We start from the raw sequence: 25,926 nt of genomic DNA on the forward strand, positions 1-25,926 counted from the left end.
AAGGCCATATTTCATTCTTTCTCATTGCCAAGTAGTATTCCATTGTGTATATAAACCACAACTTCTTTGTCCATTCACCAGTTGATGGACATTTAGGCTCTTTCCATAATTTGGCTATTGTTGAGCGTGCTGCTATAAACATCGGGGTACAAGTGCCCCTATGCATCAGCACTCCTGTATCCCTTGGGTCAATTCCTAGCAGTGCTATTGCTGGGTCATAGGGTAGTTCTATTTTTAATTTTTTGAGGAACCTCCACACTGTTTTCCAGAGCGGCTGCACCAGTTTGCATTCCCACCAACAGGGCAAGAGGGTTCCCGTTTCTCCACAACCTCTCCAGCATCTTTGGTCTCCTGATTTGTTCATTTTAGCCACTCTGACCGGTGTGAGGTGATATCTCAGTGTGGTTTTGATTTATATTTCCCTGATGAGGAGTGATGTTGAGCATCTTTTCACGTGCCTGTTGGCCATCTGGATGTCTTCTTTAGAGAGGTGTCTATTCATGTTTTCTGCCCATTTCTTCACTGGATTATTTGTTTTTCAGGTGAGGAGTTTGGTGAGTTCTTTATAGATTTTGGATACTAGCTCTTTGTCTGATACGTCATTTGCAAATATCTTTTCCCATTCCATCGGTTGCCTTTTAGTTTTGTGTTTAATTGTGTAATTTGTGTTTAATTTTGTGTTTAATTGTGTAATTTGGCTATATGTTCACCATGACTCCGCCCACCAGCATGCAGAGGAAGATTACTCTTCCCAGTCTTATGTTTTTTTATTTTAAATTGTTATTAATTTTTTTTAGAGGGAGAGATAGAGTGCAAGCAGGGGAGAGGGGCAGCAGTAGGAGAGAGAGAGAGAGAGAGAGAGAGAGAGAGAGAGAATCTGATGCAGGCTCAACACTCAGCACAGAGCCTCGTGTGGGGCTCTATCCCCTGGGATCACAACCTGAGCCAACATCAAGTCAGAAGCTCAACCAACTGAGACACCCAGGTGCCACCCCCCCTAGTCTTATATTTGTTACAGTCTTACATCTGCATGCTGGCCAAGGACTGTGGACAAAAGGGACCTAAGCCATTCCCAGGCCTGTCCATATAACGTCTGCTCGGGTCCTGCTCATTCCTTCTGACAACATGGCTGGAAACAAAAAATGTGCTGATGAAAAAGTCACACAATGGAAGGTGCTGGTTCCTTGAGCCACTGCCTAGAAGATGGGGGCCACATGACTCACACCAAACTATGATAACAGCGAGAATCACGATTTTATTAAAATAACCAATTATAATTCTTGGGTTCTTACTGTAACTAGCTATCTTGGCTAACACAGTAATGTTTTAATAATTGTGTTTGACGAGGGGCACCTGGGTGGCTCAGTCGGTTGAGCGTCCGACTTCGGCCCAGGTTATGATCTCACAGTTCGCAGGTTCGAGCCCCACGTTGGTCTCTGTGCTGACAGCTTAGAGCCCGGAGCCTGCTTCGTATTCTGTGTCTCCCTCTCTCTCTGCTCTTCCCCAGCTCATGCTTGCACTCTGTCTCTGTCAAAAATAAATAAACTTAAAAAAAAATTTTTTTTAAATAATAATTGTGTTTGATGCAGGTAATTAGAGAAGCTTTGTGTGTGTTTCTTTTTTTGGCTATATGTTCATTCCCTAATTATTTGAAAAAATATTTTATTTGAAAAGAAAATGTGATGTAGATCTGTAAACGTAAGTGTAAAAAGAAGTTACAGGGGTGCCTGGGTGGCTCAGTCAGTTAAGCATCCAACTTTCGGCTCAGGTCACAATCTCGCAGTTCACAAGTTCAAACCCTGCGTTGGATTCAGTGCTGACAGCTCAGAGCCAGAAGCCTGCTTCAGATTCTGTGTCTCACTCTCTCTCTGCCTCTCTCCTGCTCGTGCTCTGTCTCTCTCTCTCTCCCCCTCTCAAAAATAAATAAAAATATTTTTAAAAATTAAAAAGAGGTTACATAATTACATACTCATTTTTACCAAATTTACTTAAAACATATATTTGTGATGTCTGTAAATATGATAAATTGAATGTTGGCTCCCACTTGAGCGGATTTGTTCTTAGCTTCTTATTTCGAAAATTTTTAAATATGGAAGTTTAAATGAATACTATAATTAACACTGGTATAATTCCCAAACAGATTCACCACTAGATAGCATTTTGCTATATTTGCTTTATTTCTTTGCATGTGTGAACACACACACACACCCCACTCACAGACTCTTTTTGTTGAACCATTTCAATGGCAGTTACAGACTCCTAATTTTTTTTAGCATGCGTGTATTAAGAATACAAGCGGTTTCGAGAGGCGCCTGGGTGGCTCAGTCAGTTAAGCATCCGACTTCAGCTTAGGTCATGATCTCATGGTTCGTGAGTTCAAGCCCTGCGTTGGGCTCTGTGTTGACAGCTCAGAGCCTGGAGCCTGCTACAGATTCTGTATCTCCCTTGCTCTCTGCCCCTCCCCTGCTCGCACTCTGTCTCTCTCTCTCTCTCTCAAAAATAAATAAACAATAAAAAAAAAAGAATACAAGCAGTTTCTTATATCATTACAACTCTGACATCACACCTAAAGAAAACTAACAATAATTCCACCGCCAGCTATCAGACAATATTCAAGTTGCCCAAAAGCTCCTCCAAATGATTTTTTCGTTGTTATTTTTCTTTTTTTCCGTCTATGCTCCAGTATTTACACATTGTATATGATTGTTATGTTTTTGTGAATCTTTTAAAATCTAGAATGATCACTCCACTCACTTTTCTCGGGACATTACCTTTTTGAAGAGTTTAGGTCGGTTGTCTTGTAGAATGGGAATTATGAACGATTTAAGGTTTTTTAATTAAAAAAATTTTTAAATGTCTATTCTTGAGAAAGAGGGAGACAGAGCACAAGCAGGGGTGGTCAGAGACAGGGAGACACAGAATCTGAAGCAGGCTCCAGGCTCTGAGCTTCAGCACAGAACCCTAGGCAGGGCTCGAACTCTCGAAGTCTCCAACTGTAAGACCATGACCTGAGCGGAAGTCAGATGCTTAACTGATTGAGCCACCCAGGTGCCCCTTTTTCTAAGTTGTTTTAATGTTTATTCATTTTTGAGAGACAGAGAGAGAGCATGAGGGGAGAAGGGGCAGAGAGAGAGGGAGACACAGAACTTGAAGCAGGCTCCAGGCTCCAGGCTCTGAGCTGTCAGCACAGCGCCAGACTCAGGGCTCAAACCCACGAACCGTGAGATCATAATCGGAGCCAAAGTCAGACATCTAACCAACTGAGCCATTCAGGTGCCCCTAAAATATATACATATATATATATATATATATATATATATATGTATGTATATATATATACACACACACACACACACACACACACATATATATGTATATGTTTTATCTACGTTCTAATTTTTTACCATGAGCACGTGTTTTTTGGTCTGAAAATAACAAAAGGTTAAAAAAAAGTAAAGTACGTGTTTGCATCTTATTTGCTGGCGGCTCGGAGAGTCCTTTCAATGTGAGGTGAGAATAGGGAAGGAATATTGTTGCTGATGGTCAGTAAAGAACAAGTAGACAGTTTCAACTCTATCAATTTCTCCTCTTCAGCCCAACTTCTTAATGTTCCTGTGACCCAGAAAGAAGGTAGGCAGAAAATAACCTCATGACATTCTGTATATTCTCAAAGTCGGTATGATGGATCAAGGGGTTACAATAAAGTCTTTCTTCACCATCAAAGTGCTTGAATGTGCCAGCAATGATCACTTTTCTCCAAACCCTGAGAGGCAGGGGTCCCGCTCCCATCTCTTGCAGTCTGGAATAAGTAAGTAGGGTGAACATAAAATGTTCAGCTTCAGTGGGGGTACTTTTGAAACCAAGAAGGAGTGTTATTACTCATTAAGCTGAGAATGTACCAGCAAATGGGATGATGGGTCTCTAAAAAATAAATAAATAATAGAAAATGGGCGATGACATTGGATATTTCAAGGGAAGGGGTTCTAGGAACCAATGCTGAGTAAATCTATCTAAGCTCAGACAAGTGTTCCTTGAGCACAAGGAGGCTATGATCACGTTGCTAAGGTAGTTATCTGGATTTCAATAGCCCATGTCTATAGCCTTGGCTACCCTCACCAGGGGTTTAGACCGTTGGCTTCTCCTGGGGTACACCAACAATGTACTTCTGAATTGGAACTAAGGAGAGAAGTTCAAGTTGTGTGAGAAGTTCAAACCAGTAAGTTTTCACTTGCTTTCCATCTGAACATGTAAAATATCTATTCAACACAGGAAAGGAGGAAGATCCCCAGACAAAAATATGAAACTGATCATTTTAAGTTGTAGATGAAAGTAGTATTCGAATGGGTAGGAGGGATATTCACATCATAATGGATGCTGGCCTTGACATTGAAGCAGCCATTTAGAATCTCCTTGCTTGGCCGTATATTGTTCCCCCTGTCCCCCTTTAATGGGAAGGTCATGGAAAGATGGCTACTTGGGTATTTATTGAGTACAGCCTTGGCTAAGGGTTATATTTGGGACAGATTGCTTTCAAGCAGGACCATATTCTTAGTATCGTTTTGCTCTACCTGGTATCTCCTGCTGAGTGACTAATAGGCACTGCCAATACATTATGCCCAAAACAGAAATCTTGACTTTCTCCTCCCCATGGGCTGCTTTCTCTGTTTTCCTCATATCACTAAACAGTGTCAGCATTTATCCATTTTCTCAGGCTGAAGTTATAGATACCATTTTTTGACCTTCTATTTGCCACACCAAAGCCTCCTCCTTAAGAATCCAAAACCATCAGGAAACTCTGTTGCCTTTACCTACAAAATACGTTCCAAATACAGCTACTTGTTACCATTTCCAAGACACCTTCTTAATCAATTAATTAATTTTTTAAATTATTGCTACCAAAGAAGGCCTTTCTTCTTCTTCTTCTTTTGTAAACATGTATTTATTTTTTGAGACAGAGGAAGCCAGGGAGGGACATAGAGAGAGTCACAAAATCCAAAGCAGGCTCCAGGCCCTGAGCTGTCAGCACAGATCCCGCCAGGGGGCTCGAACTCACGAACTGCGAGATCATGACCTGAGCCGAAGTTGGACACTTAACCCACCAATGCAGCCAGGCGCCCCTACACCTTCCTAATTTAAATGCCCACCATCTTTCCTAAGGATTATTTTGAGAGCCTCTTAAACCGTTTCCCTACCACCACCATAATTCACTGGCTCTCCCAGTGAATTATCAAAGGAGCATCAAGCATCAAGAATAAGATTTAAAAGGGGCACCTGGGTGGCTCAGTCGGTTAAGTGTCCAGCTTCGGCTCAGGTCATGATCTCACGGTTTGTGGTTTCGAGCCCTGCATCGGGCTCTGTGCTGACAGCTTGGAGCCTGGAGCCTGCTTCAGATCCTGTGTCTCCCTCTCTCTCTGCCCCTCCCCTGCTCACGCTCAGTCCCTCTCTGTCTTTCAATAATAAATAAGCGTCAAAAAAAAAAAAAAAAAAAAAAGAATAAGATTTAAAAGATCCTGTCATAATAATCCTCTTAAAAGCCTCTGATGGATACATTTCAGGTTCCAGGAATAAAAGCCTTAAATGCTACTGCTTGCCTTCCACTCTGCCAGAAAAGACACATGAACAGAACACAAAAAGGAACTACCTGAGCTTACTAGAGAGTGAACAGAAGCAGGTGGACTGTGGGGAGGAGTGTTTGCTCCCTCCAAGGAGGGCAGATGGAGAACGATACAGGGAGGGTCCTATTTCCATGGCTATTAGACTGGAGTAAGGTGCAATCCACACAGTAAGCAAAGTGAACGCCATGCATCTTGTGGTCTGGGGAACAAGGCCACCGATGGTGGGGTACTAGAAACAATGAAGAGAGTGAGAGTTCCAGCAAGGGAAAGTGGCAAAGAGGGAATCCTTAAATCATGTCTACCACGCATCCCCTAAATAGCCACTAAAGCATATATGTAAAGAATAAGCTCAAAGAAGGTCAACTCTAGACAAATTTCTGAACTGAGGTTGGAGCTGTTGTGTAAGAAACAGTCTTGAGTTCAAAATCTGAGGCTTGAAAGTTATTTGCTGAAATAAAGGAATCGGGGGCACCTGGGTGGCTCAGTCGGTTAAGCTTCCGACTTTGGCTCAGGTCACACTCTCGTGGTTCATGAGTTTGAGCCCCATGTCGGGCTCTGTGCCGACCGCTCAGAGCCTAGAGCCTGCTTTGGATTCTGTGTCTCCTTGTCTCTCTGCCTCTCTCCCCGCCCCGCTCATACTCTGTCTCTGTCTCAAAAATAAACACTAAAAAAAATTAAAATTAATAAATAAATGGAATCAGTGTTACTGGTGAGTAACAATGGCAAATAGAATCTTCAAGCTTAATATTATCATATTCAAGATATAATTCATAGTATCCTGGCATGGGAAGAACCAAGAAAATGGAAATCCATTCCCAATAGAGTGGAAATCTGGCGGACCTTCTGCTAAGAGGAGACAAAGTTTGGAACTAACCCACAAGGATTTTAAAGTGGTGACATAACTATCCTCTAAGACAGAAATAAAATATGATTTTAACATATGAAAATCACAGCTCAGAAATCAGCATTCTCAGAGAGACGGCAACAGATAAGCCAAAAATAATTGAAATTCGAGAGCTGAAAAAGTAGCTTCTGATATAAAAATTCACTAGATGGGCTTAACGATTATATTGACACAAGAGAGACTCTTTGAAGACAGATCAGTAGAGGCTGTAGAAGGTCAAGGGCAGAGAGAAATGATTTAAGAACACGAACAAAAAGCCTCAGAGTGCTATTACAGCACGAAGCAGCAAATAGTTCCTGTAGAGAGCCAGATAACTATTATTTTAGGCTTTATGAACCACATGTTCCTATTTTTTCTTTGTTCTATTAAACTACTTTTTGTGTGTGTGTGTTTTAAAATAGACTCTATTTTTTAGACCAGTTTTAAGTTGACTGCAACACTGAGCAGAAAGTACAGAGATTTCCCATACGTCCTGCCCCCACTCATGCACAATGTCCCCACCTATCAATATCCTGCACCAAGTGAAACAGTTGATACAATTGAACCTACAACGATACATCATTATCCCCCAAAGTCCCCCGTTTACATTGGGGTCCACTCTTCGTGTTGTACATTCTGTGGTTTTTGACACATGTGTATTGACAGGTACCCACCATTACAGCAGCCTGCAGAGTAGTTTCACTGCCCTAAAGCCTCTGCGATGTGCTTATTAATTTCTCTCTCTCTCCTTCCAACCCCTCATCTTTTTACTATCTCCATGGTTTTTTCACTTTTAGCACTGAATAATATTCCATCATCCGGATGTACAACAGCGTATATGCATTCACCTACCGAAAGAAACGTTGGTTGCTTCCAAGGTTTGGAAATTACAGAGAAAGCTACTATAACCGTAGGTAGACTTTTGTGTGGACAGAAGTTTCCAGTTCCTTTGGGTAAATACCAAGGAGCACGACTGCTGAATTGTGTGACAAGAGTATGCTTAATTTTTTCCCCTTCCCTTATGAGAGCAAGAGAGAGAGAGAGAGAGAGAGAGAGAGAGAGAATATCTCAAGCAGGCTCCATGCTCAGCCCAGAGCCCAACGTGGGGCTCGATCCCAAGACTGTGAGATCATGACCTGAGCCCAAACAAGAGTTGGATGCTCGGGGCACCTGGGTGGCTCAGTCAGTTAAGGATCTGACTTCGAGTCAGGTCATGATCTCACAGTCAGTGAGTTTGAGTCCCGCATTGGGCTTTGTGCTGACAGCTCAGAGCATGGAGCCTGCTTCGGATTCTGTGTCTCCCTCTCTCTCTCTCTGCTCCTCCCCCAATCATGCTCTGTCTGTCTCTCTCTGCCTCTCAAAGATGAATAAATGTTTTAAAAAATTGAAAAAATAAAATAAAATGCATTTAAAAAAAAAAGAGTTGGATGCTCAACCGACTAAGCCACCCAGGCTCCCCTGGCTTACATTTTTTAAATATCATGATGTCAAGCATCTTTTCATGTGTTTATGTACCATTTGTACATCTTTCTTAAAGAAATGTATATTCAAGTCCTTTATTCATTGAAAAAAATTTTTTTGGTTTATCTTTTTGTTGTTGAGTTGTGGGAGTTCTTCATGTATTCTGAATGTTAAACCCATTCCATTGGTCTATTTGCCTATTTTTATGGCTTATATATAATTGACAAATATTTTCTCCCATTACATAGGTTATCATTTCACTTTCTTGATAATGTGCTTTGATGTACATAAGTTTTTAATTTTTAACAAAAATTTTAATGTTTATTTTTGAGAGAAAGAGAAAGAGAGAGAGCAAGGAGAGGCGGGGCAGAGAGAGAGAGAGGGAGACACAGAATATGAAGCAGGCATGAGGTTCCGAGAGGTCAGCAGAGAGCCTGATGCAGGGCTCGAACCCACGAACCGGAGATCATGACCTGAGCCGAAGTCATACGCTTAGCCGACTGAGCCACCCAGGTGCCCCCAGAAAGTTTTTAATTCTTGATGAAGTCTGATCTATCTGTCTAGTTTTTGGCCACTCAGGCTTTTGGTGACATTCCAAAGAATCCATTGCCAAACCCAAAGTCATGTAGATTTACCCTAATGTCTTCTTTTAAGAGTTTTATGGTTTTAGCTCTTATCTTTAAGTCACTAATCCATTTTGTGTTAACCTTTGTTATGGCTTTAGGTAAGGATCACACTTTATTATTTTGCATGTGGGTATCCAGTCATCACAGCCCCTTTTGTTGAAGGGGCTATATTTCACCAACTGCATGATCTTGGCACCCTTTTCAAAAAGTGAATCAGCCACAGATATGTGGTTTTATTTTTATTCCTGTACGTGGGTGGCTCTGCATTACAGAACTGTTAGACATGGGCCCGCTGGCTCTGAACACTTTTATAAGCTACATTTACTGTCATACATTCAGAGTTCCCAGTTTTGAGCTGCCCTAACAGATAACATTATGCTGGTAGGTGGTAAAGGGAAACTTAATCCCCCATAATCCTCAGAGGAGAGGTGCTCAGTGCTGGCAATGGTTGGCTGTGTAATTCAGGAGATGTACCGTCAGGCATAGGATACACCCACGCAAATGGTAATGGCAGTTGTCATTAGATTAACTACATGGTTGATTTTTTTAATGTTGATTTATTTTTGAGAGAGAGAAAGAGAGAGAGAGAATGAGTAGGAGGGGCAGAGAGAGAGGGAGACACAGAATCCGGAGCAGGCTCCAGGCTCCGAGCTGTCAACACAGAGCCCGATGTGGGGCTCGAACTCATGAACCATGAGATCACAACCTGAGCCAAAGTCAGACATGGTTGGAAACTTACCTTTACATGGTTGAAAACTTACCTTTAAAGTGCTTTTTTTTGGCAACAAAAATATCAATCAAGGTTACTGGAAAAGGTTTTTTTTCTACACCATCAAAACACATTGCTGTGGACACCCCAAGTTTAATGGGAATGCCTGCCCATCACACTTGGGAAACAGGGACATGATGATCATGCTCTGGAAATCCATAAGCGCTCAGTTCACAGGGTCCAGGAGGGACTGAATATGGCCTCCCAGGCCAAAATCTGCAACACTGTTTTACATATGTGTGCCTTCAGACAGGCTGGATCTTATGTCCTTCCTCTGTTCCCACGGCTAACTTTTTCTCACCTTCCTAAACCACATGTTGTGTCACCTCCTTCCTAAACCCTGTCCTAAAATGTCCCCATGTCTGCTGGAGCTGCTGTTTCTGTGTCCTGTACACTGAGCTCACAGCTGACAAAATAGCATTTGCTATACTGACTGTGATTCCCCATGTATTTCTAGACCCCTCAGGACTAAGGAAACCCCAGGACAGTGTAAGTAACAACAACTGTTGCTTAATGGAAGAATGGTATGTTCGTTCATGAAAATACCCCCGAGAAAATATCCCAGTGATCCAGAGACACTCACCTGTCTGATAAATGGCCAAATATGATGTTTCCCACCAACATGCCAGCCATGAATAAGAATTTGGTCACTGATTTCAGTGACTGAGATTCACACACCAGGTCCCACTGGAAGAGAAGGAAACCAGCAAAGGAGCGCTCGATAGCAGCCTATAACCCCTCATGGAAACCTGATTGAAACAGCTAAGATATAGGGCGCCTGGGTGGCTCCGTCAGTTGAGCGTCTAACTTTGGCTCAGGTCACGATCTCACGGTTTGTGAGTTCGAGCCCCACATCGGGCTCTGTGCTGACAGCTCGGGGCCTGGAGCCTGCTTCAGATTCTGTGTCTCCCTCTCTCTGCTCCTCCCCTGCTCACACTCTGTCTCTCTCTCTCTCAAAAATAAATAAAGATTAAAAAAAAAATTTTTTAAAGAAACAACTGAGATGATTTACAAGCTTCTGTATATCAGCCCCCCTTCTTCCAATTTCCATTTGTTTTTTGCATTAGCTGACCGTTATCATTCAGGTATCAGCTTAAATACAACTCCCTGTAGGAAGACTCATCTAAACCTGTTGGCTATATTCATATGAAGCGGTTCTCAGCCTGGGCCACAGAATGCAATCCTTTGAAGAGCTTTAAACATTTACCGATGGCAGAGTTTCACTACCAATCTCCTAAGGCTGGCTGGAGACACAGTCAGTGCTTTGGGAAGTTTTGATCAATATCCCCAGATGTGTCTCATTTGCAAACAACACCTTTAACACATTACACAAACTATGTGTTTAACCTTTGGTCTTCCTGAGAATAAAAGCCGGAGAATCTCAAGGTCACGTCTACTTTTTAGCTCATGAGACTCATAAAATATGCAGATTGGTGGTATCTAAGAAAGACGTAAGTACTATTTGCTGAAATAATAAAGAACGAGCACCCAAACAGTGATTCAAGAACTTGGAGCATGTTCGTTATTTGTGCTATTACCTCTAAACACCCGGACCTCGTACTCGCAAGAGGCAAATGGGGCCTCTTACCTCCGTCACGATGGTGGAGGGAAAGGAGCTCTGGTCATACACCCAGCCGTCCACACAGGGTTCTGTGTCCAGCTCATTTGTGTTAGGGAAGGTCCCATTCAGGTGAAGGAGCCCCCATTGCAGGTGGAGGAAGCGATGACACTTGTCTGGCCTCAGGTTTGAGTCCAGTGGAATGGAGATTCTCAGGAGGGCATCTTGGTTGAGGATCCCAGTGCTGTTAGCAGAGACTGTGTCATTGTCGAGGATGTGGACCCAGCAGCGGTGACCAGGGACGATTGCAGTGAAGCTCTCCAATAAAATGTGAGGGTACACTATGAGGTTGAAGATGCTGTAGAAAACCATCTGAAGGATGTGGAATCTCCCCCGGCCTCCAACTTGATCCAGGAGGTCCTGAAAGGCCATCGTGGCCGAACAAGCGATCTCCAACGTGAGCAAAATGACTTTATTACGCAAAGTTCAAAGGGAGAAAGTTCTCCATTCAGTACGTCACAGTAAGCGTGTGTTGATCCTGATCCCACTTTTTCCTCAATGGGCCCCAGAAGCTGTTTCTCCAGGCTCTTTGGGGGGAGCAGGTGGGTAACCGCTGTCTTTAAAGTCACCAAGCGGTATTTTGCTGAGATACTTCCAACAGCTGACAGCCAACACTGTTTAAAGGTGTACTTTGCGAAAATTCTTTTCGTCAGCAGTGCCCTGAAGTGGCATTGAACTTTGATCCCCACGTCTGTAAATAAAATAAACCTACTGCGTGGGTTGCAATGCCTGTCAGGACGTGTCGCTTGTGAGACCTCACAGCGAACGGCTTGGGATTGTCCTGTGAAAAGTACTGAAGGTCAGCGCGCGGCTTGTGTAGTCCTGAATTTTGATTAAAAGAGTTAATGAAAGTCACTGTGAGTTAAACTCAAGCAAGTGCAATGTGGTGCAATCCTTCCATTTTGGAAAGTAACATTCTGCTTCACTTCAGATGCAACCATGGGTTCACAGGGAAAAGAAATTACTCGAAATGTGGGCAGGGTGGGTAGCGATGGAGGGCGGGGGCTAAGTCAATGGTAAGCTCAGAAAGGCATTTACTCTTACAGGCTTATTGATTCCTTCGGGTAATGTTTGTGAAGACCTGTTCTGTGCCAGGAAGACAGCAGGGGGTAAGACAAGGTCTTTAAGGGTCTCCTGCTGTGGTGGGTGAGGGAGGGGCACATAAATACACTCTGCTATTATGTTATATTATATATTTTTTAAGTGTTTATTCATTTTTGAGAGAGAGAGACAGACGGAGACAGAGCACAAGTGGGGGAGGGGCAGAGAGAGGAAGACACAGAATCCGAAGCAGGCTCCAGGCTCTGAGCTGTCAGCACAGAGCCCAACGTGGGGCTTGAACTCACGAACCATGAGATCATGACCTGAGCCGAAGTCGGACACTTAACCGATTGAGCCACCCAGGCGCCCCCACCTGCTATTATAAAACACATACATAGCAAATGCACAATATGCCAGAGAGGAATTGAAGAGAAAACATGGGGACCCTCACGCTTCTTGGTATTTACCCAAATGAGTTGAAAACTTATGTGCACACAGATGTTCATAGCAGTTTCTTCATCATTGCCCAAACATCTGTCAGTGGGTGCATGGATAAATAAAGAGTCCATTGTCTGGATGGACCATTACCTTAAAAAAGAAGAAAAGAAAACAAAAAACAAAAAACGAGCTATCAAGAGAGGACAGACATGGTTGAGCCATAAATGTAAATTATTACATAAAAGAAGCCAGTCTGAAAAGGCTACATTCTGCACATCAAAGGTGTTATGCTGTCTTGGAGAATTCAGTAGTGTTTTTTCTTCCTGCCCTTTGGGCGTCATAATCTCTATGGCCCTATCTTCACGTTCGAGAATTCTTTTTTGCTGCCATTTCAAATCAACTGTGGAGACACTTGGGTGGATTTAGCGCATCAGCAACTGTACTTTCCAAGTCACAAATTCTCTTTGTTGATATCTTCTATTTGACAAGCTGTCGTTCTCATGCCTTTCGTTCTCAAATAAGAACGTAACATCTTTTTAATACGTAAAAACGTAACGCTTTAAAATATGTAGGGTGTAAACATGTAAATATGTTTTTGAACGTATTTAATAGCTGCTTTGAAGTATTTTTCTGCTAAGTCTAGTATCTGGGAAAACTTTGAAACTGTAATGATCACCTAGTTTTAGAACCTTTTCATTACTCCCAAAAAGAAACCATTCCATTAACTATTAACGTGCAATCCCGATGACCTCCATCCAAACTCTGGCAACCAACGATACAATTTCTGCCTGGGTGCATTTGCCTCGTCTTGAAAGAAATCAGTCCCCTTAGGGCCTTTCCACTGATTTTTGATCTGTCCTTAATTTGGGAAGATGCTCAGGCATTGTTATTCTCAATTTTCCTTTTGCCCTCTGGCATTCCCAATTGCAGGGATATCACACTGCTTGCTGCTGTCTCACGGTTAAAATTCTGTTTTTTGTTTTGCATTTAAGTTTGGAAGGTTTCTGCTAACCAGCCTTCAAGCTTATGGATTCTTCACTTGGCCGTGTCCAGGCTGCTGTCGAGCCCATCAAAGGCATTCATCATTTCCATTACAGAGTTTCTGCTTTCCAGCATTTCCATGCATTCCTTCCTAGAGTTTCCAACTGTCTGCCTTGTATTATCTGTCTGTTCTAGCGTATAGCCTGCTTTTTCCGTTAGAGCCCTTAGGATATTAATCTCATTTCTTTATTTCTTTTTCTTTGTGGTGGGTAAGAGTCTCTGAGCTGTGATCTTCAGATGAGTTTCATTTTTTTGTTTTTGTTTTTGTTTTTTCTCTCCGGATATATGAGATAGAAAGGCTAGCGGGTTTGAAGTTGACTGCCTTTCTCCAGGCCAGATAAGGCTTTGGTGACATCGTTTCTCTTAAGGACCCTCCTTCCTTACAGAAAGTAGAGCCAAGAACAGCTCCCCGGGCTCTGAGTGTATTTCAAAATGTTTACTTTGTTTCTCAGCCTCTTGGAAGGAAAAGGCATTTTATTCTTTTTTTTTTTTTTTTTCTCTGCATAGGGAGAACTTGGTGGGGCTCCATGAATGTGTGGGAGCCCCACAGCCTCAGAGCTTTTAAATCCCAAACTGGTCTACTGCTGAGACTTTGACAAAATTCTTTAATTAAGGTGTAAGTCTTCCTGCCAGCTCCAGCAGGGCGCCTCTGCTCCCTGGAAGCTGTGATTCTATGTAGCTTTCTGTCTCTTCAGTTTGGCAAGTGGTGGGTGCCCTGGGACCTAAGTTCTCTGATGGATCTAAGAATAGTTTTCAGTTTATGTAGTTTCTTTTCTTCTTTTTGTGAGGACAGGAATGACATCTTTCATGCCCTTTACAAGTCAGAGCAGAAACCTGAAGTCTTTTCCTCTAACTTTCCTAGACTGAGTTCCAGAAGCCTGGTAAAACCAGCCCATGTGAAATTCAGAGTTGACAACTGTAATGTATTTTGCTTGGCAATACGAATAGTAGATTTGGTAATTTTTCTGTTTATTTAAAGCAAATGCAATTGTTTGCTCAGCAGCATTGGAATAAATCTGACCCTGGGGCGCCTGGGCGGCTCAGTCGGTTGTGTCCGACTTTGGCTCAGGTCATGATCCCGAGGTACCTGAGTTCAAGCCTCGTGTTGGACTCTGTGCTGACAGCTCAGAGTCTGGAGCCTGCTTCAGATTCTGTGTCTCCCTCTCTCTGTGTCTCCTTTGCTTGTGCTCTGCCTGTCTTTCTCTCAAAAATAAATAAACATTAAAACAAATTTTTTTAGGGGCGCCTGGGTGGCTCAGTCAGTTAGGCGTCCAACTTCGGCTCAGGACATGATCTCGCGGTTTATGGGTTCGAGCCCTGCATCGGTTCTGTGCTGACAGCTCGGAGCCTGGGGCCTGCTTCGGATTCTGTGTCTCCCTCTCTCTCTCTGCCCCTCCCATGCTCATGCTCTGTCTCTCAATAATAAATAAACGTTAAAAAAAAATTTTTTTAAAGAAAGAAATCTGACCCTAACGGCCCTACTTAGACCAGATATTTCTACTAAAATATATATATGTATAATAGATACACACACACACACACACACACACACACATCTATGTATATGTAGAAATCAGCTTTTTACACTGCACCCCCCATTGACCTGTTAGTGGATACAGGCAGTGCCCCTGGGATACAACATTGCAGGGTATACCTTCCTTTCACCAAGGGTAATTCCAAGAGATAGATACTGTTATGAGCCACTATCTGTTAAAACTCCTAACAGCCTGGGGTATCTAGGTGGTGTCCCACAACCCACATAGCCCATCTCTTGTGCTGGATCAATGCATATGATGTGTGTAATAAGTTCGATCACCACCATGGAAATGCTCCTTCAGGGAGAACTTACCAAAGGAAATAAGTCTGATGAACTATAGATCCCATCATTGCTCCTAATCTCAGTTCTGTGAGTGTGATTCCTTCTCTCTCTGCTATAACACCTCCTAGGTACCACTGACAGTCCTGGTGTAAGAGCCATAACCAGGATTGGCCTAATCTTTGAGAGGTCAGACTTCCTACATTCCATACTTTACCATGTCCCTTTACCATCAAAGTGGGGCAAGGAGGTACCAAGAGATACCCCAGTGGAACAACTCCGGAGGAAAAGAATGTGTAGGCATACTGGAAGGATCGGCTTTGCGTCTTGCTGATGCTGAGGCTTTATTAATCCAGTCAGGTCGGTGACTCTTTTCCTTGACTTCTGGCCTCTTAGCCTAGGAAACTGATATGATGGTGGAGTCAGCAGAATCTGACATATGATGCTCTTCCCGTGTTTCCTGGTGGAAATGTTCCCATTCTGGATACCAAGACCCCCATGTTATATACATAGTCTGATTTGTAGGGATGAAGGGAACGAAATCCCCAGGTAGGGTACTAGGAGTTCGGTACATGGGGCTATTTCAATTTGTACCATTTTGTTCCCGGAACTATTTAGTCTACCTATGGGGAATAAAGAACTGTAGTGCGGTCATTGATTTAGAGTATGTAATTCAATTTGGAAATAGTTGTCTGTCTTTGCAGAGTATCATCTCCTAACTGGCTCTCGGTGCACTGTAAATTTAACAAAGCTATCCCATTGCTCTATGATAGTGACAGCTTCTGTGTGGCAGAGTGCGAATTTGAACCAGGGGGTTTGGTGGTCATGATCCCCCTGCCATGCCTTTTTTCACGCTCCATGCATGTCTTCTTTGGCTCAATGAACTGTTACGAATAAGTTTGTGTGGGTGAATCATGTGCTTCTCTGTGCCTTGGAACGGTTATTCTAGCGGAGTCATGAAGGCAAGAAATACTTAGCCAGAATATGGGTTGATCCGGGTCAAGATGAACCACTGCCCTTTGGTCTTGAAAGTGATCTAATGTGACCAATTCAGCATCCATATTCTAGTTGGTCTCTTTGAGAAATGGCCTCACATTGTTGATCCAACATTGGCATATTATTGACCCAGCACATTGACATTCAGCCGTGATGGTAGCTAATTCAGACTTACTCAGTGGGAGTAATGTTGTTGGGTTTATGCATAGCTTCTATCCCTACTGTTCTTTGTACCAGATAGTGGTGCAGATTTTGGCACTGGGATATGGAGTTCTACTTCCTGGTAACAAATACCTAAAAATATAGAAGCAAGTGGCCTTAGAAGTTGGTAATGGGTAGAGGCTGGAAAGGTTTTGAAGTGCATGCTAGAAAATGCTTCAATTGCCCAGAAGAGACTGTTAGTAGATAAATGTATGTCAAAGGCAACTCTTTTGAGGGCTCAGGAAGAAAAAAGGAGAGGGCTTTAGAGAAAGTTTTTTTTATCATCTTAGATGATACATACACCATCCTGAATAGAGTACTGGTAGACATGTGACTGTTAAAGATGCTTCCGGTGAGGTTTCAGATGGACAGAACATGTCATTGGAAATTGGAAGAGAAAAAAGATCCTTCTTATAACGTACCAATGAATTTGGTTGAATTGTGTTCTAGTGTTTTGGGAAAAGTAGAACTAATAAGTTATGAACTTGAATATTTAACTAAGGAGGTTGCTAAGCAAAGCGTTGAAGGTACCACCTGGTTTCTCTTTGCCCCTGACATGAAGTTGGAAGAGGGGAGAGAGGCATCAAAGAGGGAAGTCGTAAGCAAACAGTAACCATAACTTGAATATTTGGAACATTCTTAGCTTACACATGTTGCAAAAACAATGAGAAAGAATGTCCTGGAGATAACATCAGAGGTGCGGCTGGGCCACCACTTGCTAAAGTGTTTTCGGAGGTGGCTCATAAAATCGAGCAGCGTCACTGCAGAAGTCAGGGTTGCGATGTCATTAACAAGGAAAGATCTGAGTAGGACCTGCTTGTCTAATGGCTTAGGCGCCTCCGGGTTGCACGGGAGGCCAACCCATTTTTAGAGAATTTGTTGTTAGCAGACCCTCGGCCAGCCTGGACTGAAGATAAGAGAAAGAGGGAGAAAGGAAGCAAGGCAGACTGTTGGGATTCTACAGGATGGGCCAAGAAAACTCCCTGGCTGTGAACATGCTTTAGCCTTAAAGGTAAAGGGAAGAAGACCCCGAATACAGTTCAGAGCTTGGTGGTGGATGTGTCTTCTACCTGCTAACGCCCACAGAGGGTGAATTCCCCCAGCAGGGAATCCACTTTGGGTATGTCTCACAACTCTCAGCACAGACCCGCTGCCAACTGGTAGGTAAATGAACTATGATTTTCTCAAGGTCCTGTTGAATGAGTTCATGGCTGGGGCATGTGAGTCGCAACCTCCATCCGAGTGTGGGCTGCTGGATAAAGGTGCCAGCAGCGCCCTTAGAAGGAGGAGGGGCAGACCCCTCTTCTCTGACTGCTGTCTTGGTGGGCTCCACCAGAACCCTAAGTCCTAACCAGCACAACAGGGACACCCCAGCTGGGGAAGGCGTGGCTCCTTGCAAACGCACGTGCAGCCCAGATTTGCAGTTCTGTTGCTGCTGTGGTCCTTCCGTCCCCCACCCCAGCCCTATGGAATATCATGGGTCCCCCCCCGCCCCGGGCATGGTGGCCCAAGATCGAATGGCCTGAACTATAAATGGCCTGAGCACTTGGTGCTGGTACCACCTAAAACACCCAAGGAAGTTCGCATGCTACCCATTAAACGTAAACCACCCTCTCAAAGCCAGTGGAAGACACTAGACGAGGCCCGACTCCTTCTCCCTGAGATTGGTATAGTCCAATGAGTTTCTCATTTATTGTTTTAAGTTAATTTATGTATTTTGAGGGGGGCGCACTTGGGAGGGGAAGAGAGAGAGGGAAAGAGAGAGAGAGAATCCCGAGCAGGCTCCCCACGGTCAGTGCGGAGCCTGACGTGAGGCTTGAACTCACGAACCGGGAGCTCACGACCTGAACCGACATCATGACCTGAGCCGAAATCAGGAGTCGGACGTTTAACTGACTGAGCCACCCAGACACCCCTCTCATTTTCTTTAAATGTAGCAACCCAAATGATCTGGATTTTATATCTAATTCCAAAGAGGCCCCAAATCGACCCCAAATCCAGAGAATTCTCCCTGTAGCGACCCCCCACCCCAATTACAAGTCTGGACTCCTTTACTTCATGGGGCCTCCTATACGATTCAGGAAGCCCTGGAGGGAATATACATGGTGGTCAGCGATGAAGGAGATATTCACACAGACTCCCAGGTGTGGGCCTAGACAACCCACAACCCCAATGCCAGCCCTTGGGCGCCAGGCCCTGCAACGCTCCTTGCAGAACACCCTTCCCACCTCCTGGTCCCTGAGCCCCATGCCAAGCCTATTGGGAAGCGACCCTTAAAATGATTCTTAACAGCACAGTGCCCTATACTGGCAGTTCTGCCAATTGGTCTCTGATGACCTTGACCCACAGTAGCCCTGGTGCAAATTCCTCTCCCTAAAACAAGCAATGATCTCACTAACAGAGGCCAACTTCAATGGCCCAAGATCTCAAGGCCCCCTCTGCTCCCAAACAACTTCCCCAACTGCAGCCATCAGTTCCCCAGGGCATTACCCTAGGGACCTGGTGGCTCCCTGGAGCTTGCCCCGCCTCCTAAGGACAGTCACCCATTTATATATCGACTGGTCCTATTAGACATAGGAGCTCAAGTCGGGACAATTCCAGGTAACCCTTCTCAGTTCCCCCAGTGACCCTACAGTCTACAAGGCATGGCAGCTGAAACTCTAAAGGGAGTGAATATTAATCTAGATGTGTCTATTGGCACCGTATGTCTAGAACAGTTGCCAATGGTGGTGGCCCCCAGCTCTCTTGTTTTTTCCTATCAGAAGTACCAGTGCCCTCGCTCAGTGACATGCCTGGGAATAAACCCAAATTCCTGGCCTTTCTCTGGAGAGCTGCCCAATGAGAACCTGTCCAATCGCCTCCTGTAGTGAAAATGTTAAATACACCAACATATTGGCTGAAGCAAAGTACAGAAGGACTTTGGCCCTTTCGTTAGAGACATGCTTGACCCCGGGGTCATTAGCCCTACCATCTCACCCTTTAAGAGCCGTGGACAGTGTTAAAACTGACCACCAATGAATAGAGACTAACAAGTGACTATCAAAATTTAAATGCACCAGCTCCTGCCATCAAGGCTTCCCCTTCCCAATACTGTAGAGATAATAGGTGGTCTGCAAGGGCTCAGGGCCTCTCTCTGCTGTCCTAGCTGTAGCCAACATGTTTTATTGGGTTCCAATGACTGAAGACTGAAGACAACTTCAATTTTCTTTCACTTCCAGGGGCATCCGATATACCTTTCCTTGGCTGTCCATGGAGGAGCTGAATAGCCCCCCATCAGATATAGCCTCTAGCCTCCGCAGACAAGATCCAGATCCACTCAAACTAACCCACTGCCGCCTCTGACATCATATAGATGACATTCTACTATGGGGGCCCTCTGAGAATGCCACACAGGAAGACTCTTATCTAGTGACACAACGTTCACAGCACAGAGGACTGCCGTTGCCCCGTGTAAGGTCCAAGGACGGGCCACTTCTGTCAAGTTTCTTGGCAGAGTGCAGTCCGCTGAGGGCTGCGGAGTCGATCTCTCTGGAAAATACCAACCGCTCACCGTCAAGCCTCCTGCTACGCTTCGGCAGGCACAGCACATGCGAGGCCTTTTCACCTTTGGGGGGCAACACATTCCACGCCTCTCCAGTCTCCTGAGGCCCATTTATGCCGCTGTAAGCAAATCAGCCTCTTTCTACTGGGGAAAAGCTTAATCAACTGCCTTACAGCAGGCCCTGCCATTAGTTCCTCCAGGCCCAGAACTTTGAGTTGAATTACTGGCAATACCTGATTATGCCTCGTGGAGTCACTGGACTAAACGTGGCTCTACCTTGTTGCTTGCGGGTTCCGGACCGACCGTCTGCTCCAGATAGCAGCCTTGTACTCACCATACATATATGAGCACGGAATCTCGGCAGCTTACTGGGCCCTTTAAGAGAAAGAGGCATTAATGTTCTCACAGTTCAAACTGCTTTACACACAAGCCCTTCCCTGCTTTGGGTCAGAGATTCGACTCAGCAGAGGCTTGGCCTGGCCACGGAGGCCTCACTGAAAAAAAGGAAACGATACCTTCAAGAAAGGGCTAAATTTCGTGTTAAGGGCCTTTCCAAATTATGAGGGGATGCGGCTTCCTCCACGCTCAGCCCCTTGTCCATTGACACTGAGGTGCAGTGGGGGCGCGTGGGTGGCTCAGCCGGTTAGACATCCGGCTCTTGGTTTCCGCTCAGGTCATGATCTCACGGTTCGTGGGTTCGAGCCCCGCGTCAGGCTCCGCGCGCTGGCAGGGTGGAGCCTGCTTGGGATTCCCTCTTTCTCCCTCTCTCTCTGCCCCTCCCCTACTCATGCCCTGTCTCTAAACAAACAAACAAACAAACAAACAAACAAATAAAAAGTGGAAAGGGAATTGGTGTTTTTCACTGACCGCAGCAAAGTCCCTGTACACAACGCAGCTGCCTGGAAGGCTTCAGTTTATCATCCTGCCAGCGGCACATTCCTAGTCGGGAGGGCCCTCCTGGCCTGGTCCAACTAGCAGAATCAGTAGCGGTGTGCCTGGCTCTACACAGGCTGCAAAAGCGAGACTCCCAAGGACGCTCATTTTTACTGACTTCTGGATGGTAGCCAATGATCTCGTTGTCTGTCCTAGAAAATGGCAAAGGGGTCATTTCATGATTCAGGGAAGGCCTATCTGGGGTGCCTCCATTCGGAGAGAAACAGCCCACCCTCACATGCTGATTCTGGTCACTCTGTGTCTGCACGAACCCACCCACACACCGGCAGACAACAGAAACAGATTATAACCGCACTGCAGATCCTTATCCAGAAGGCTTGCCTGGTTCAAGACCCCACATGAACCAGAATACCCAACATTGCCCCAGACACAACTATTCCTCCAGAGGTGGCATACCCACTAGTGGAGTGGGCCCATATTACATCAGGCCATCGGGGAGGGACAGTCCTCACTGTCTGGGAATACAAGCATGGCCTGTTTCGGGCCCTCACCCTGGCTCTAGCCAAAGTGGGGGTAGTCAATTACCTCCTTTGCTCCCAAACAAAATCCTGAAAGCCTCCCAGGTGGGGCTTGGGCAGCAGGGGGACAGACCCTGCGGGATGGCAAATATGTTTTCTTGGGTCACCGTTGCCCTCTGCTGGAGCTATTGGGTATGTGCCCATCATCGCTGATCCCTTACCTGGTGACTTGTGCTGACAGCTCTCTCCAGGCATGCTGCTTCCTGTCACATGATCTCCTCCTTAACCAGACATATGTTCACTCCCTTTGACCCACCAGACATTATGGATTCAAATCAAGGTGCCCATTTCGCCTCCCAAGTGTTCAATCACGGGTTCTGGAACATAGGATCTCATGGAGTTACCACTTAGCCAACAGGCCCCCTTGGCCAGACATAAAGACGCACAATGACCTACTCAAAGACATGCTCCTCAAGCTTTTAAACAAGTGGTCCCCCAGATGGACAGAAATTTTACTCCAGTCTCTAATACTGCCTATTTCCCGGCCCTAAGATCTCTAAATACCTTACACCAACCACCAGTCTCCTCCAAAGATTCCGTGTTAGTACTCACTCCCAGGGAACCCCCACGCTTTTGACCTCAGAAAAGACATTATTCACATGTGCTCACCAAATGGATGTTTCCCTTACCATTTTGATTTTCGCTCATCTTGCCATCTTCCACACTGATAGAGGGCAGATTGTGCAATATGAGTCTTATAATGGAGAGCCCTAGGGGACAAACCCCTGCCAAATTGCTTAGAGATTATGATCATACATATATTATTAGCCTAGATGAGGTTAAGGCAAACAGCTTTGCCTTACTATTCGGTTTATAAAGTCTCGTTAATTAAAACAAACTCACCAAAAAGTTTGCAGGAGATGAAAATTATAGCTCCGGGCCCCACTAGAGGAATTGTGTGGGCCTCAGGGAGAGGAAAATGGGCCCCCCCCCCCCTTAGTGGATGGCTAGTCACACTAGAAAATGAAATCCAGGGGCACCTGGGTGGCTCAGTCGGTTAAGCGTCCAGCTTCGGCTCAGGTCATGATCTCGAGGTTCGTGAGTTCGAGCCCCACATCAGGATCTGTGCTGACAGCTGAGAGCCTGGAGCCTGCTTGGGATTCTGCATCTCCTCTCTCTCTGCCCCTCCCCTACTCGTGCTCTGTCTCTCTCGCGCATGCACTTTCTCGCTCAAAAATAAATGAACATTAAAAAATTTTAAAAAGAAAATGAAATCCAAAACAGATTTCTGGGATCTAGTGGCCCCTTCAGCAGGGCTCTGTGCTCCCCTGTCACCCATCTTGGTTGCCTGCAGAGGCCTTGAACTGACACTAGCCCCTCGTGCAAGTGCATGCCTCACTGGCAGCCCCAGAGTCCAGGCAAATCCAAGTTCCTGCCCTGACTTTCCCAACAGCCCTTGTCATCAACGGTCTTCCCTGCCTCCCAGCACCTGCATGCCTCATGCGCCCCTTCAATAAGACCCCCGTGGGGCTTTACCGAAACCCCACCTTTTTGGGTTGATATTCACCAATGCGGCCCTAGAGGGGGACCCCAAAGCACTCTACCCACATTCCCTAATAAAGCATGGGCCCCAAGTTTTGTTGCTCTTTCTGGCTGCCCCCTGCCTTCGCCTCCCCATGGTGCCCTTCGAGGCATGCTGGGTACTGCCTCCAGGGTCTGCGAGTAATAAACTTTTCTATTTCATTTTCTCTTGTGGTCTTTTACTGAACCACAACTCACCACCTGGCACCCCGTGCCCCACTTAACAAATGTTAACTTAGCAAAATCAGAACAGGGCTAAAGACGACTGAGGGCCATGTTAATGGAAATTGGGTGACGGGGAACCTTGATATGTAATGTTAGGCAAGAGTTAATGAACTACAGCAGCTGTGCTTAAGGACCTACACCTGATGAGCCACATCTGTACCTGGATCTTACTGAGATGATAAGACCAGGTACCTTGAGCTGGTGCTATAATAAGGACGAGAATTCGGGGAATCTTGAAAGAATTGAGAATGTAGCTCAGAAAGAGAGGGTTAACAGAACCTTAAGGGGCGATCTGTGCCCATGTCCAGGAAGAAGCTCTAATCCCCCAATTAGAAGACAGAATTTGCCATAATTTCTAGCATTTCTCCCCTGTTTTCTGATGTCACCATTGATTCTCCAACTTGTTTTTCTCTCTATAAGAATCCCTTCGAGAATTACTACCAAAGGGGCGCCTGGGTGGCTCAGTCGGCTAAGGGTCCAACTTCAGCTCAGGTTATGATCTCACGGTTCATGAGGTCGAGCCCCGCATCAGGCTCTCTGATGTCACCACAGAGCCCACTTTGGATCCTCTCTCTCCCTCTCTCTCTCTCTGACCCCCTCCCGCTCACTCTCTCTCTTTCTTTCCCTAAAAAGCAATCAATAAAAAAAGAATTACTGCAAAACACAAAGTAAATGAAATGTGTTCCCTGGTAACCCTTTGCAAAGGGATGACCATTTGAAAACATGACTGTCTAGAGGGCATCTGCTGCCTTTTGTCACACTGGAAGGAAACTGGCCCAGCCCTCTGAGCACAGCATTTTTAGACGTGTGCTCACTATACTTCCCGACCTAAAATATGCCTCGTCCTGTTTGCCCTGCACCACGGAACATCACAGCCGATGGGTCACAGCCGATGGAAGATCTACGGGACTTTCTTTTAAAAAAAAAAAATTTTTTTTTAACGTTTATTTTTAACAGAGAGAGACACAGAGCATGAGAGGGGGAGGGGCATTGAGAGACGGAGACACAGAATCTGAAACAGGCTCCAGGATCTGAGCTGTCAGCACAGAGCCCGACACGGGGCTCGCACTCACACCGAGAGATCATGACCTCAACTCACAGACTGGGAGATCTTGACCTGAGCCGAAGTCGGACGCTTAACCGACTGAGCCCTCCAGGTGCCCCATGATCTACGGGACTTTCTTTGACAGGAAATATCAGATTTTATGAATCGGCCACCTACCCTCCTAAGTGATTTACGATGAACCAACCAACACAAAAGAAAAAGGCATGGAATAAACACAGATGTTCTGCATTCAGTAAAACAAGCGATCCTTTCCCCACTGGCTTCGGTATAAACCATGACCCTTTCCCCGAGGGGCTGAGTAAATCTTCCGAAATAAATGACTAGCCTCCCAGGGCAGGATCTGAGAAGGCAGTCGCCAGAGTTTCAACTCTCACCCTTGGCATTGGCTAAAGGGATTTGGAAAAGGCGGGGGAAACACAGCAAGGTTTGGAATCCCTTCTCATGTGTTACCACTTCAGAATCCCAATACTTACCACCCTTTTCCTCAGCGGTTTAATTCCCAGTGAAACCAGACGATCTGAATGTCACAGGCCACACAACAGGGCTCGTCCCCTGAGATGTACTGTCATCTGTGGGAGGGGCTCAGGTCCTCTCCCTGATCTCGCTCAGGTTTCTTCAGTGGCCAGGACAGTCCTCAGGCCTACAGGAACCGGCAGCCCCGGGGAGCTGACTACACTCCCCGGGCTGGGGGCTGCCAGGGTCTGAGGGATGAGAGTCTGGTGTTTGGATGTGTGCATGCTTGTGAAATGCCTTCAGGCGTGTGTATGTCACACAAGGTCACCTAATGTTGGCCCCTGCAACCACTAAGCCTACTGATGCAGGCTGTCTAAACCTACTGATCTAGGGAGCCATGGGGGAGTCTGAGGTTGGTGGCAGCAATGATGAGGCTATAGCTAAACTAGAGGCACTGGCCACATGGAACAGTCCAGGTCTAAATCTTTCCCTGGGAGGGGCAGCTGGCTGGCTCAGTCAGTATGAGCAGGCAACTCTCGATCTTGGGCATTTGGCTTACTTAAGTCCCACATTGGGCATTTGGCTTACTTAAAAAAGAAATGTTCACAAATCTTTCCCTGGGGACAGTGACCCTGAATGATGGCTTGCCTTCCTCACTACAGACCTAGAGCACACAGCTCCCCTCAGGGACAGCCAGGGGGTTTACTCACTCTTTTTCCACATCCAAGAAACCTGAATCAGGAAAACCCTGCTACCCAAGTGCTCGAGGTGGAGAGTCCAGGAGACTTGAAAATCTGTGCCCAACAGAGATAAAAGACACTTATATAAGTTTTGAGTTTACATCTTATAAAGGACAATAATAAATAGAGGCCCAGGCAACAAATGACTGGTTTTAAATATAAAGACCTAGTATGTTTTGTGGAATATTTCCTTGCCGGGTGACGATTTTTAAACTAGAAAATAATTGTAGGGGCGCCTGGGTGGCTCAGTTGGTTGAGCATCTGACTTTGGCTCAGGTCACGATCTCACGGTTCGTGGGTTCAAGCCCCGCGTTGGGCTCTGGGCTGACAGCTCAGAGCCTGGAGCCTGCTTCGGATTCTGTGGCTCCTCTCTCTCTGCCCCTCTCTACCCACATTCTCTCTC

At 45.4% G+C, this 25,926-nt stretch overlaps 1 protein-coding gene and 1 long non-coding RNA gene across 6 annotated transcripts in view; both read right to left on the bottom strand.

The window, feature by feature from the left end:
- Positions 1-11,473, bottom strand: part of LOC106981763 (organic anion transporter 7-like) — a 36,837-nt gene extending 25,364 nt beyond the window's left edge. For 4 of the 5 annotated variants that reach the window (XM_053203024.1, XM_015079920.3, XM_015079919.3 and 1 more), the window contains exons 1-2: positions 10,943-11,473; positions 9,938-10,041 (exon numbers count right to left, since the gene is read on the bottom strand). In XM_053203024.1, coding sequence (XP_053058999.1) covers positions 9,938-10,041; positions 10,943-11,344 — 506 coding nt within the window. In that variant the 5' untranslated portion in view covers positions 11,345-11,473. The remainder of the gene's footprint in view (positions 1-9,937; positions 10,042-10,942) is intronic. The other variant, XM_053203023.1, reaches the window with a different exon arrangement.
- Positions 11,474-11,477: 4 nt separating this feature from the next.
- LOC128311745 (uncharacterized) lies at positions 11,478-24,728 on the bottom strand. The gene is made up of 4 exons (XR_008290278.1): positions 20,914-24,728; positions 20,280-20,421; positions 12,481-12,601; positions 11,478-11,753 (listed from the first exon to the last, which is right to left on the bottom strand). It is a non-coding gene; the product is annotated as an uncharacterized LOC128311745 (long non-coding RNA).
- Between the last annotated feature and the right edge of the window lie 1,198 nt (positions 24,729-25,926).

This window comes from Acinonyx jubatus, chromosome D1 (genome assembly GCF_027475565.1).
Source record: "Acinonyx jubatus isolate Ajub_Pintada_27869175 chromosome D1, VMU_Ajub_asm_v1.0, whole genome shotgun sequence".
Taxonomy (NCBI): domain Eukaryota; kingdom Metazoa; phylum Chordata; class Mammalia; order Carnivora; family Felidae; genus Acinonyx; species Acinonyx jubatus.